We start from the raw sequence: 14,778 nt of genomic DNA, 5'->3' as shown, positions 1-14,778 counted from the left end.
TACAAGAAACAACAAGAAACTATTTCAAAAAGAAAAGGTGCTTCTTTTCTGGAATGGTGAGGGCTGGAGAAAAGATAAAATACTGCATAACGTTTCAAATTCCGTTTTCTGTGAATCTTCTATTACGTGTGTTACATATGAACTTGGGCAGTTCTAGCTTTGCAATAACTGGTTTCTCGCTAACCCAGTTTATTACTTCGTGCGAAGATTGTTTACATTACTCATTAACACAAAGAGAGATAACTTCGAATTTTTTCAACAATATATCGTTTTAATCTAACCTAAAGTCATTCAGATAGTTAAATCTTCCTATTTATGATCAGTTTTGTGTTTCTCAACACTACGATTTGCAATGCTTCAGGTTCACGTGTTCACAAGTTTGTTTTTGCATCTAATGTTTGGATTTTCAATTACAAATTCTATTTTCATTTTCCACTCTACCTCACTTTGTAAATAGTTAACCCTGAAGTCAAAGAAGATACGTTTCGTTTCTGAGGAAATAAAACAAAAACGAATAGTGTGTTGCTCTACCTAACAGTAAAGGGTATTCCTTTGAACATAATTTACCCTAAAACGAACAAAAAAAAGAACAATTCCTTTCAATAAAAATAAGTGATTTGCGTATTGGTACTTGTTAAGTTAGTGTCCATTGAGATCTCTTTGCGTGTTCTAACGGCAAGATCCATTTAACTCCATGATTGTTATTTTGATTTCCTATTATTGATTTTTTTTTTTAGTTAAGTTTTCTTTTTCCTTGGCTTGATTGTTTGCCTTGACAAGTGTTGCTTGGTGTTCCTGTCTGTGATTTTACAAAAGTTTGCGGCCGTTTTATTATAAAAATTGATCCGTGAAGAGACCTGAAGGAGTAAAGTAATGGTGAGAGGAACATCAACATGGGCTCAGTTTGAAAGAAATACGATGAGAAGCTAGAAAATATTACAAAGCCTATTGACAATTGCACAAAGTTCTATACCCGACCCTTTGTTCTCTAGCCCCTTTATCTCTCTGTTATAAATACAGGAGGTTAGCATACAATTCTCATCAAATCAGCGACTTCACAATTCGAATCAAAGTTTGAATTGTATTTCAATGCCCTATTGCTAAGAAATAGTCAGTGGATCATGGTTCAGCCTTTAGTCTTTTCCGGTCACATTTTACATAAATTACTCATTGGATCCCCTCGTCCATGGCTTACTATAAAAACAAAATACTTTACTAGTGGGTATATCAAGTAATGAACAAATCTTAGGCTGACAGTCGGAGTGGGCATCTTCAGCACTCTATGTAAGCATCTTCTCAAGTTGTCAGATTCGTATTCTTTGCGGTCATTTAATACCGTTGTTAAATCTGTAAATACATGTACAAGTGTAGCCTGTGAGGGCGTTTAGTAATATGCTTTATTTTAACTTATCACAAAAGCTTTTAGTTGTTTTCCAATGATATTTAAAGCAAATTTGGTCCTTACAGAATGGCTAGCTGGGTATTCTTATCAAAAATACCGTCAGGAATATCTGTCAGCTGGTTTTTCGACAACGACTTACAAACCAAAAAACAAAGTTTACAGCTTTAGTGACAATTCAAACTTTACCAGCTCTTTGCAAGACCCAAAGACTTCAAGGAACATCGAACGGTGGGAGCTAGTGAGACTATATTACCTTCACTGTTTTGCTTTGGTCGATTTCTTGGAATCCCAGCAACATGTCAGTAAGTTAAAAATGGCAGATCAGTGGCCCTATATACATGTTTGTCTTTGCCAGACTTTGAAGCCCTGTACTACGAAATAGTGTTCGTCATCAATGGTTCATGGCTCAGCCTTTAGTTTTTCCGTTCACATTTTACATAAATTAATTATTGGGTCCCCTCATCCATGTTCTATTAAGGGTCGAAAGCCGACTAGTATATTGAAATCGACACTGGCCGAGGAAACCATACACCAGTGGGTATATCACGTAATGAACAAATCTTAAGTTTCCAGTCGGAAGTAGGCAACTTGGGATTTTTATGTAAGCACCTTTCTGAAGTTGTCAAATTTTTTTTGTTTGTCATGTAATAACCTCGTTAAATCTAGAAATACGTGAGCAAGTGTAACCTGTGAGGGCATTCAGTAATATGGCTTGCTTTCGTTAAAGTTATTACAACAGTTTTGAGTTGTTCTCCAATGTTATGTAACAGAAGTTTGGTCCTTACAGCTCCCTCAGCTCGGTATTCTTATCAAAAATGCCGTCAGGAAGAACTTTCAGCTGGTTTTCCGACAACGACCTACAAACAAACAAAGAAAAATTAACGGCTTTTAGTTAACCCTAACCCTAACCCAAGGACCATCGAACAGTGGGAGCTAGTGGGACTGTATTACCATCATTGTTTTGCTTTGGTCGATTTTTTGGACTCCAACCAACATGTAAACTAATTAAATGCGTTTGTAACATATTCTTAAAATTGTTCTAAAGTTCTAATGCTGCAAATTTTGCAGGGGAGCGAGTTCCATAGCTTTGGGGCGGCAATACAAAAAGCCCTGTCCTGCAATGTTCTCTTAGTTCTCTCTCGTGGCAACTCAAAGAGGAGATCATCGCTTGATCTCAAAGAATAGCGCGATGTACTCTTAATACCAATTAAATTATTTATATATTCCTGCAAAAGCCCGTGAATAGCTGTTAATGTAATTACTAGTACCTTAAATCTAATTCTAATTCGCTGGCAGCAAGCGAAGCTTGAAAAGCACAGGCGACATATGATCTAAGCGGGACACAGTTCAAATTTGTCTCGCGGCTATGTTTTGGACACGCTTTTTTTTTTTTTTTTTTTTTTGCGGCAGGCCACATAATAAACTATTGCAAGAGTCAATTCTACTAGTAACTAGAGCATACACTAACTTCTTCGTTGATTCAGTTGATAGATAATTTCTTGTGCATCTAATGTAGTGCACTACAAATTTTATTGATTTTTGTTCTCCATACTAAGTTGCTGATCAAAATAGCAGCCCAAATTCTTAGCCTGTTGAGCTGGAATAATCTGATGGTCACCCAACAACAAGAGAGCCTGCGCTAATCTTAGACAGTTGCTGTCTTGTTCTCATAAGTAAATATTCACTTTTATCATCATTTAGCTTAATCCGGTCAGTCAGCATCCATTGACGTATGTCTTCTGTACAGTGTTGCATTGCTATAACTGCCTCATCCTGACTTGCTTGTGAATTAGGTTTTAAAAGGTGAGAATCATCCGCATAGCAATGAACGTCAGGTAGATGTGCATTTACAGTCTTAACAAGCTTGGATGCGTAAGAGATAAACAATACAGCACCGAGACAGGATCCCCGAGAACACCATACTGCAAGGAAAAACGGCCAGAGAGTGTCCCATTGACCGATATACGTACGGGTTGACTTTTTTCCTTGAGTATACTAAAAACCATTCCAAGAGTTCACCCGAGACGCCAAACCTTGATTAAAGACTCATGATCAAAATACCCTGATCAACGGTATCGAAGGCTGCACGTTAACCTAAAGGAACCAGCAAAGTTATATGACCCTTGTTCATATTCATAAAAGTGTCATTCTTCACCTTTGAAAGAGCATTCTCGGTACTATGGTGTTGCCTATACGACAACTGCAAAGCAGGATACAGACCATTGGAAGCCATATGCAAAAGCAGCTTATCTGATACCGAGCGTTCTTTCAATTTGGACACATAAAAAAGATCACTAACTGGGCAATAGTTTCTATACAGAAGATCAAGGCCATTTTTCTTGAGCAGAGGATTTACTACGGCTTCCTTCTATGAATCAGGAAAATAGTTGGTCTCCAGAGACTGATTGATCATCTGTTTATATTAATTACAGACAGAATCACATCAATACACTCTGCTACTAAAAGAGTTGGCATTGGGTCCAAAGCACAGTACTTCTTAGCACATTTCTTCACCAGCTCTATCACATCATCATTGTTTAAAAGCTGAAACTAGCTGAATGAGTCTCTCATAGGACGATCAAAGAAATATTTTGAGGATCTAGAAGAACTTCGTGCAGTACTATCAAGATCCAACCGAATATCAGATACCTTCTTGACAAAGAAATTCTTCATAGCGTTAGCCAGTAGATATTCATCATCGTGTGGTGGGAACTGGACTGCAGAATCTTGCTTCACCAGCCTCTTCGTAGCCCTGAATAGTTTACTCTGATCGCCACTGTTTTACTCTTTGCAATCTTTATAGAACGCCATGCGGGCGTTGTTCAATAAATAAGTAGCACGGTTCCTGCATTTCTTATAGCATTCAAAGTGTGATGAAGACTTCGTCCTTCTCCAGCGCTTGTTAGCCCCGCGCCTAGCTCTCTTAGCCTCTCTTGTGTCCTCATTTAACCATGGTAGGCGTCGCCTTACAGCTACAGCCCTGGTTTTGAGAGGGGCGTGACGGTTCAGAACGTCCGTAAGAGTAGATTTGTAACAGCCAATCATAGGCGGTTTAGTACGCTATTCAGAGTCTGTAAAATCTTTCCATAGTTGATTAATGTTAACAGATTTAAGATTTTTGTACTTATGTTCCTTGATAACAGAAGTGGCTGGCTTAAGCACTTGAAGACTGCACATTACAGCAACGTGCTCTGAGAATAAGCGGTCTACCTGTGCTGCAGAGATTACAGATTGCCATTAGTGCGTTACAATCAGATCCAGTGTGTGTCCATGGATGTGAGCAGCCCCCCTTCACATGCTGCTGAAGACCAAAAGATTCAAATAAATCATCCAGCTTACTTGCATCCCTGTCACCAGCCACGTCCACATGGATATCGGAATATCCCATGATGACCAGTTTTTCAGGGGCCAATACGATGGACTCCATGTAGTCAGACAACTCAGCAAAGAAAGCATTTGTTGACAGAGGGTACCCAGCACTGTATGACACGCGGTAAATAATTACCGCACGGAGTCTATACATGTATGAGCCAGATCTTACGAGCTATTCAGAAAACTCAAATGAAGACTTCTCACCAGCAGAGAACGTAGACACACACAGGGTGTAGGGTGGCCCTAAATAGCAAACAGGTGCCCCCACCTGTTTATCCTCTCGAATAAGGACGATAAGCCGGAGGTCCCGTCTCACAACCCTTCAATGTTCATAATCCTGTGGGACGTAAAAGAACCCGAACACTTGTCGCAAAGAGTAGGGCATGTAGTTCCCGGTGTTGTGGTCTGTCTTCTACGGTGTATCATGATTTGGAGGGTAAATTCTCGGAGATATAAGCTACACTAAGCTACTCTAAAGATCCGAGGGTAAATAAAGATATATGATATTTCATATGATATGACCAGTACTCCGACTTACACGTGAAAAAAGCGATTGACTATCATGTCAAAATTGACACCGCCCTAGGAAACCGAGGGGCATAAAGGGAGAAGGATGGCGAACAAAGGAGAAAAGACTGGCAAAAGGGTGGACTGAGAAAGGAAGAAGGAGGGCAGAAAGGGGAGGGTGCTTCATCTTTAACCCGCACTTTAAATCCACTTTTCTTTCATTCACTAGAAAGTATCTTGTGACCAATGCTTTAACCAGCTCCATGTGCCTGCTATTGTGCATTGCTCAATCAAAACACCGACACGTGCTTGTCATTGGGTATTTTGCTACACAGTACAAGACTACAATCTGGCATGATTTATGACTCGGTGCCCTTATGCGCGCAAGTAAGAATTGTTTCATGTGTCCAAAGTGATGTGAAGTTTTCGCTGTAGGGTTGTAAGCAGTGTTACAGTTGATTTCACATTACTTTACCGCGCCACGTTGCGAAGTTCGTTGGGAAATTGGATACTAGGTAAGGAAGTAGACAACAAAATTGTGAACTTCACACCTTCTACCATATCGAAATTTGCAAATCCGTTGCCGTCTGAGGTTCGTTGTTTTCACTTTTTCCACTATATACTGTTATATTTGGATCCGACGAAACCAAACACCAAGAGCTTTAACCTTTCCTTTAGCCCATTTAAGATCACTGTATACATTCTTGCCGATCCATAGGGCGTCTGTTTTGCCACAGTTGAGTCGGAGATCTGATACCTCCCCGAAAAGATCTGGCAGTCTTAAAGACTCTTCAAAGTATTCCATCGAACCGTACGTACAAGATACATCGTTTAAATTAGTAGTTGCAACCTTATTTAACGCCGGAAATGATGTAACCAACAACCTTTTTCTACACTTCCCACTGGTGTAAGAGGGTATAGTACTTACACACCAAAAAGAAATTTACAGTCGTAAGCCAGATAACCTAAAATGGGAGATAACTAATACTTGATACAAGGACCCCTCTTTCTGATGAAACCGTCCATTCTTTTTGATATAGAGTTTATCAACCTATTTACGATTACTACTGGCATAGTAGAAAAGGTATTTATTATACGAGCTTTAAACTCTTCAAACGTCAAAGTTTCACTTCCCTTTTTCCGATCCCCGGCTTGTTTTTGAAGGAGCCTATTAAGTCTGTGCTTTGGGGTGGAAGTTTGATCACGGTGTTAATTACACGCTCAATTGCCGCTTTTACTAATGCAAAATTTTGACAAGAGTTTCCATCCTGCATCCAGAGGCGGCTAACATCTTTTCCAGCCAACTGAAACAGTCAATCAAAGTGTTCATCAACGAATGTATCTCGCTGAATTTAGGTAACGTGAAACTGTCATCGTTAAAACCTCACTTCGTTTAATTCCGGCCTCTTCCATTTATCTTTTAAAATTAAAGGTCCCGTGTTTTTTTCTTAAAGACCCTGAACCAGTGAAGGAGTTGCCTTCTTTGTCTTTCACTTAGCTTGAACTTGCACCTTCTTCTAGAAACTTCTCAAACACGACGCAGCTTAAGTAAAGAGCTTTTGCCCTTGTCACATCATCGATACAGTGTTTAAATACCATTATGCTGGTACAGGCCTTCTTGTCGTTTGTGTTACCAACAAATCAACTCTTTCTAACAATTTTAACGGATTTGCTTGAACGTATTTTAATAGTAAAAGTACCACAAAAGCAATCTTTACAGAACACATTAGTAATGTTATGTGAATTGTCATTGTCATCCAACAACCAGAGAACTTCGGTCATAAACACTTGTACGACCTCGCTAAAACAGCGCGTAAATCACTTCAAAGCTATTAATAACGTACCCCTCCTCCTCCTCCCTCCCTTCGATGTTGCTTTTCCCGGTTGATTTTTGCACTAGAACCCATAAACATGTACATTATTGGGGGGGGGGGGGTGGTAAATTTCCGTTTGCGTTACAACATTTGTGACTGAGACTGTGGGCCTCAGTGAAAGTGATCGACGCAGTTACAAAGCAACTTGTGCAGTTGCAAAACAATCCAGGCTTGAACCGGACTCGAGCCCATGACTGTAAGCTATCAAACCCAGAATTTCCAGGCTTCTTTCCAAATTTCTCGTGTTGATTTGTAGTGTGCATGATAATCATTTTCACGGAGACCAAACTACACCCTAGTCTAAATACATAAAAAAAACTTGATATATTCGTTATATCATAAACAACATTGTTTTGATTGAGATAGGGGAAGGGCGCATTGTTGCCCCTGCAGGGAGTTTGCAGGGAGTTTGCAAAATCACGAGGAACCATCATTGTTATCCGCGCGTAACGTGATAGAGTTGTCCCTCCAGGGATTTCGCCAAGAAATTGTTTCCTTCGCCATGGAATCTTAATACTTCACTTTTTATTTATTTTATTTATTTACTTAATTTATACACGGTAAAGAAATTCATCAGGTACAATTCCAAAAAAAAAATTCTAAAATCCTAAAATCTAAAATCCTAATCCTATTATTACATTAATTTACAAAATAAGCTACCTACAGACCTGATTTCCATGAATGCCGTGTAGTTAAAAATTTTGATAGAGAAGGCGTTTAAATTGATCTATGGAACTAGATTCCCTAATGTTACGATGTAAACTGTTTCAAAGAGTTGCGCCGCTGTAACTAAAACTATTTTTCATGTTGTTTGTTCTCGGAAAGGGAACAACACGTTTATTTGCCGAATCCCTCATGGCATAGTTTGATACATTTCGCGTTACAAAATTTAGTCGTGAGATATTCGGGAACCAGACCATTTAAAGACTTAAAAACCATTAAAGCTTTCTGAATTTGACTTTGAGAATTTAAGTCTTTCCAGCTGAGTTTGTGAAACAAGGAATTAACATCAGCGTGCCGTCATAGCTCGATGAAGTTATCACTCGTGCAGCACGGCTCTGTAGTTTTTGTAGCTTGTTAGATAATGTTTTACCACAATTACCTCAGACTAGGCTGCAGTAATCAAGATGGGGTTGAACTAGTGAGTTGTAAGGTTGATTGAGGCACAAATGGCTTAACTCGTTTAATGGCTCCAATTGCGGACAATCTTTTTACACAGTTTATCAACGTGGAAATGCCATGTTAGATTTTCGTCAACATAAATTCCAAGTGATTTCACTGAGGAAACTTTTTCAATTGGAACATTATCAATGCATGGAGAGTTCAAGAGTATCAGATAGAGTGCTTAACCTTTGCCTGGATCCGATCAACATAAATTCAGTCTTTGTAGCGTTCAAAGTAAGTTTGTTACACACAAGCCATTTGCTTAGCTTTTCAAGGTCATGAGATATACTAGACTGAATCAGATGTAAATCAGAGCCAGCATAAGTAATATGTGTATCATCAGCATACATTCTAGGAACGCTGAACGATAGACAGTTAGGCAAATCATTAATAAAAATTAGAAATAAAAGAGGGCCAAGGATCGTTCCCTGTGGCGCACCGCTTTTAAGAGTGGTAAAATCAGAGAGACAACCGTTAACGGAGCACCGTTGTGTGCGATTCGTCGAATATGCTTTACACCAATCAAGCGATTTCCCTTGAATTCCGTATTGACTCGTTTTAGTTAATAGTATCTCATGATCAACAGTGTCGAAGGCCTTTTTTAAGTCGAGGAACACTACGGCATTTACGTAGCCACGATCCATATTAAACGCCCAACTGTCAGTGGCTTCAAGAAGAGCACTAACAGTTGAGTGCAAAGACCGGAAACCGGATTGTTGTTTAGAGATGATTCCCTCGTTACTTAAGAAGTTGTACAACTGATCGTACACAATCCTCTCGACACTTTGGCGACAACTGAAATGTCTAACTCAGTAGATTTAGTTTTCGACAATCTATTTAGATGAGTGAAAACAATACTGCTAGTAGCTGGACGAAAAGAGAATTTGTTGACGTTTTCAGGAAAATGCTTAATTATATTTGTTCTAGCGCGTATATCCACTCCTCAATGTACGCCAATGTGAAACTCTGTGGTGCAACCCGCGTTTTTTGGCGGGAACATCTTTGATATTGGACATCCATGTTATGGTTAATTGACACCTTTCAAAAGATTTATTAAACAGATCACATAACGGAACTGAAATAACATCAGCACACTCACGAATTAACAGAGATATTGTCTAACCCAGTAGATTTAGTTTTCGACAATCTATTTAGATGAGTAAAAACAATACTGCTAGTAGTTGGACGAAAAACAATTTGTTGAAGTTTTCAGGAAAATTGTTTAAATAAGTAGACACTTCGTCCGAAGTAGAAGGTATTTCGCGGGCTAGTCTGGGCCCAATAGTTGAAAAATGTTCGTTAAAGGTATTGGAAATCTCGTTAGAATTACAGAGAGATATATCATTTACTTTGACTTCCTTTGCCAGCTGGTTTCCAAGTCCTTCGAGAGTTTCCTTCGGATTGAATAAGACTATTTAACAATTATTCCTATCCCGAATGGGCTCTGAGTCAATAGCCCACGAGGCCGAAGGCCGAATGGGCTATTGACTGTGAGGCCATGAGGGCGAGAGGAATAATTGTTTTAGTAAAATCCAACTAGTTGGTCAAAAAATATCGAGACAAAACATCTTTCGCTAGTTAAAGCTAGACTTTAATCCTTTTTTGACGCCAAAACATTACAAATATGGCGGGTGCTTTCGCTACTAATAGCCTATTAGTAGCTCAACCAATCAGAACGCAGCATTGATAATAGACCACTAGTTGGATTTTACTAATATGATAATAGGATGCCTTAGTGGTTTTTACATTTTTGTTGATTTTATTTCGTAATTTTCTATAATTAGCCCAGTCATGAGGATTCTTTGTTTTTATTGCCTTCTTCTTAGCAGCATCACGACAGCGCATATCATTCTTCAAAATTGAATTAATCCAGGGTGAGTTATTCAATTTAGCACGTCTAGTTCGAATTGGAGCGTGAGAATTGACAACGCCCAAAAATTTTGCTTTCCAGTTAGACCAAACCAAATTTGGATCTTCAGATTCATCGAAAGACCAGTCTTGTTGAGAGATTTCATTTCGAAAATTATCTCGATTAAAATTTCGAAAATTTCTATAAGAGATGTAAGAGTGTCCTTTCGATGATAAATCAGAAGAAAGTTTTCGATAAACATAGACGAGGCTATGATCGCTGATGCCAATATGGGAGACTCCAGACAACGAAGAAACAAAGACTTTTTTGCGGGAAGTAACGCATTCGTGAATTGAATTTACGAAAAACACGACAAACAACATGTCTACCCTGTACGCACGTTAAGTAATATGTTCTATAAGCGCATAGTGAAATTTACTCCAAACTAAACCTTCAATTGAAATGGATTCATCATTTCTTTTTTTGTGATTCTATTATCATAAGCAAAATCAAAGAAAACAGTAAATATCATAAGACCAATTCCTTTCGTGGTATCATCAGTATAGCTTTAAATCATGTTTAATGGTATTTGAGAAAGAGGAAATATAACACAGGCCGAGTTGGTAAAAGCATGAATGGTTTTCGAATCAAAACCAGCAAATCTCAAAATGAAGGCAAAGTCAGCGAGTGAAATGCTCATACCATGCTCAAAAAAGCGAGATAAGGCAAAACTATATAATAAACAAATCACTTCATAGTTGATATTCTCGTAATTTAGATTTTTAGTCATTCGTTGTGAGGTATAAGAAGTAAGAACAAACACCATATGCGCTCATTAAGTAATGTAGATATCAACAAAAATAACACAGCTTTGAAACAATCATTAATCTTATGTGAAAGAGTTTTTTTTTAAATACTTATTATGTCGCATGTGTGTTCAAGTGCACAAAGAATTTCAAAATATAAGTGAATATAAGTGTAATGCGCTTGATCTCATCTTTTTTCTTATTTTAACAATGCTTAATTATATTAGTTCTAGCGCGTATATCCACTCCTCAATGTACGCAAATGTGAAACTCTGTGGTGCAACCCGCGTTTTTTTGGCGGGAGCATCTTTGATATTGGACATCCATGTTATGGTTAATTGAGACCTTTCAAAACAAGGTATCTCATGACCGGTAGTACCTGGACATATCGCGGGCTTAAGCTTAAAAATCATCAAACTCAGGTGTTTTGTTTTTTAATAACCACCGACCAGGTACTGGTTTTCGATTTGCTCTCAGGTTCAAGCCAGGTTAAATTATTGTAAGAATAAATAAGAGGAGTCCTCCGCCTCTAGGCTTGAATAAATCTTTATATTAGAAGTACTTACAGCTTCACTAGCTTTGTATAGTTATCAAAGACACCTCCAGGCAGTTTACTCAGCTGGTTGTCACTCAGCTCCCTACCAACAAATCATAACCTTAAGGCTTTCATACCACTTTATAGAATAAACTTTATTATTAGGAGTAACTGAACTTTACTATTATCTCTCTGAAATGAATACGAGAAGTTAGCATACAATCATCATAATATGATTTGATTTTCCGGTTTTCGCTCACCATTTGCAACAAGCGCATCTTAAATTCAAAGTTTTTAGAGATAGCTTCCGTCTGTATGTTGATACAAGAAACAACAACAAGAAACTATTTCAAAAAGAAAAAGTGTTTCGTTTCAGGAATGGTGAGGGCCGGAGAAAAGATAAAATACAGTAGTGTGGGGCACTCGGTCCGTCATATTGATTAAGCTTAATCTCTAGAAACTCTCGAGAAGTAAAGATAGAAATGTGAACGCTAACTTTCTGAAGTCTGATAAAGAGTGTCCTTTCTATGAAAAGAAGTGACTTGCTTATTGGTAGTTGATACGTTGGTAAATACGAAGGTAAAAAAAATCTAAAATCACCAGTTGATACTTTAAGTGTGTCCATTGAGATCGCTTTGTGTGTTCTAAGCAAGATCTTTTTAACTCCATGATTTTTACTTTGATTTCATGTTGTCGTGTTTTTTGCCTTTTTTTTTTCAGTTATTAGTTTTCTTTTTCTTTGGTTTGGTTGCTTGCCTTGACAGGTTTTGCTTGGTGTTCCTGTCTGCGATTTTAAAAAAGTCTGTGGCCGCTTTATTATCAAAATTGATTCCCTGAGGGACCTAAAGGCATAAAGTAATGGTGACAGAAACATCAACATGGGCACAGTTTGAAAGCAATACGATGAGAAGCTAGAAAATATTACAAAGCCTATTGACAACTGCACAAAGTTCTATACCCGACCCTTTGTCGGGGTGTTTGAGGTGCAGGGATGGCGCAGTGGTGAGAACACTCGCCTCCCACCAATGTGGCCCGGGTTCGATTCCCGGACTCTGCGTCATATGTGGGTTGAGTTCGTTGGTTCTCTTCTCTGCACCGAGAGGTTTTCTCCGGGCACTCCGGTTTCCCCTCTCCTCAAAAACCAACATTTGACTTGATTTACTTTCATTGTTCATTTCAGTTTACAGTGTCCCCAATTAGTGCTCAGCGCTAGAACGACTAGACACTTAAATAAAGTTCCTTTCCTTTCCTTTCCTTGTTCTCTAGCCCCTTAATCTCTCTGATATAAATACGGGAAGTTAGCACACAATTCTCATCAAATCAGCGACTTCACAATTCGAATCAAAGTTTGAATTGTTTACTTTTTTAATGTTATATGACAGAAATGTGGTCCTTACAGCTGCGTTACTTGGGCATTCTTATCAAAATGGGTCTGTCGTTGCCAGACTTTTAAGCCCTATTGCTAACAAATAGTCAGTGGATCATGTTTCAGCCTTTAGTCTTTTCCGGTCACATTTTAGATAAATTACTCATTGGATCCCCTCGTCCATGGCTTACTATAAAAACAAAATACATTTTCCGTTAACACTTTACTAGTGGGTATATCAAGTAATGAACAAATCTTAGGTTGACAGTCGGAGTGAGCAACTTGAGCACACTATGTACTAAGCTCCTTCTCAAGTTGTCAAATTCGTGTTCTTTAATTGTCATGTAATAAAGTTGTTAAATCTGAAAATACATGTACAAGTGTAGCCTGTAAGGGCGCTTAGTTATATGCTTTCTCTAAAGTTATCACAAAAGCTTTTACTTGTTTTCCAATGATATTTAAAAGAAGTTTGGTCCTTACAGGTCAGTTAGCTGGGTATTCTTATTAAGAATGCCGTCATTAAGAATGCCGTCAAGAATATCTGTCATCTGGTTTTTCGACAACGACCTGCAAACCCAAAAACAAAATTTACAGCTTTAGCGACAATTCAAACTTTACCAGCCCTTTGCAAGACCCAAAGACTTTAAGGAACATCGAACGGTGGGCGCTAGTGAGACTATATACCATCACTGTTTTGCTTTTGTTGATTTCTTGGGCTCCCAGCAACATGTGAGTATATTAGTGGCCTTGTATACATGTTTGTCTTTGCCAGACTTGAAGCCCTAGTACTACGAAATAGTGTTCGTTGGATCCCCTCATCCATGTTCTATTTAGGGTCGAAAGACGACAAGTATATTGAAATCGACACTGGCCAAGGAAACCCTTAACTAGTGGGTTTATCAAGTAATGAACAAATCTTAAGTTTCCTGTCGGAAGTGGGCAACTTGGGCTTTTTATGTAAGTACCTTTCTGAAGTTATCAGATTTGTGTTCTTTGTCATGCAGTAACCTTGTTAAATCTGTAAATACGTGAGCAAGTGTAACCTGTGAGGGCATTCAGTAATATGCTTTCTTTAAAGTCATCACAAGAGCTTTGATTTGTTTTCCAATGTTATATAACAGACATTTGGTCATTACAGTTCTCTTAGATGGACATTCTTATCAAAAATACCGTAAGGAAGATCCGTGGCAGATCAGTGGCCCTGTATACATGTTTGTCTTTGGCAGACTTTGAAGCCCTAGTGCTACGATATAGTGCTCGTCGTCGTCACATTTTACATAAATTACTTATTGGGTCCCCTCATCCATGTTCTATTAAGGGTCGAAACCCGACTAATATATTGAAATCGACACTGGCCTAGGGAACCCTTCACTAGTGGGTATATCAGGTAATGAACAAATCTTAAGTTTCCAGTCGGAAGTGGGCAACTTGAGCACTTTATGTAAGCACCTTTCTGAAGTTGTCTGATTTGTGTTCTTTGTCATGTAATAACCTTGTTTAATTTGGAAATACACATACACGAAAAAGTGTCAGTTGATTGAGATTCATTCAAGTTGTGTTTTTTTCTTAAAGGCTTTTTAAAGTTGTCAGATTTGTTTCCTTGGTCATGAAATAGAGCTGTTGAATCTAAATATGCAATTTCTGCACTTCGCCCACTCGTCAAAGGAGAAACTAGTATATTTTTGGAGGAAGAAACCCGTTCATAAATTGAGATACACATGTACGAATGGACGTCAAACAACCAGTGTATCTTGTAAGCACGTTCAGAAAAAAGTACGATCAAGAGAGAGGGTGTGTAATATAAGATCCCCTTTTATTATACCCCAACTACGGTTCATCTTAAATATAATAAGTCTGCCTTGCACAATTTGGAATTTGTTTCCAACGCTATTGCAGAGCTTGT

The 14,778-nt window shown here is 38.4% G+C and overlaps 1 protein-coding gene across 1 annotated transcript in view; it reads right to left on the bottom strand.

Moving 5' to 3' along the window:
- LOC138031377 (leucine-rich repeat-containing protein 15-like) overlaps positions 1–14,778 on the bottom strand; it is a 112,228-nt gene that overhangs the window by 25,018 nt on the left and 72,432 nt on the right. Inside the window, exons 9-11 of the mRNA XM_068879081.1 lie at positions 13,356–13,442; positions 11,541–11,612; positions 2,188–2,259 (exon numbers count right to left, since the gene is read on the bottom strand). Coding sequence (XP_068735182.1) covers positions 2,188–2,259; positions 11,541–11,612; positions 13,356–13,442 — 231 coding nt within the window. The remainder of the gene's footprint in view (positions 1–2,187; positions 2,260–11,540; positions 11,613–13,355; positions 13,443–14,778) is intronic.

The sequence above is a fragment of the Montipora capricornis genome, chromosome 14, assembly GCF_036669925.1.
Source record: "Montipora capricornis isolate CH-2021 chromosome 14, ASM3666992v2, whole genome shotgun sequence".
In the NCBI taxonomy this organism is placed as follows: domain Eukaryota; kingdom Metazoa; phylum Cnidaria; class Anthozoa; order Scleractinia; family Acroporidae; genus Montipora; species Montipora capricornis.
This window is presented reverse-complemented; position numbering and strand designations above follow the sequence as displayed.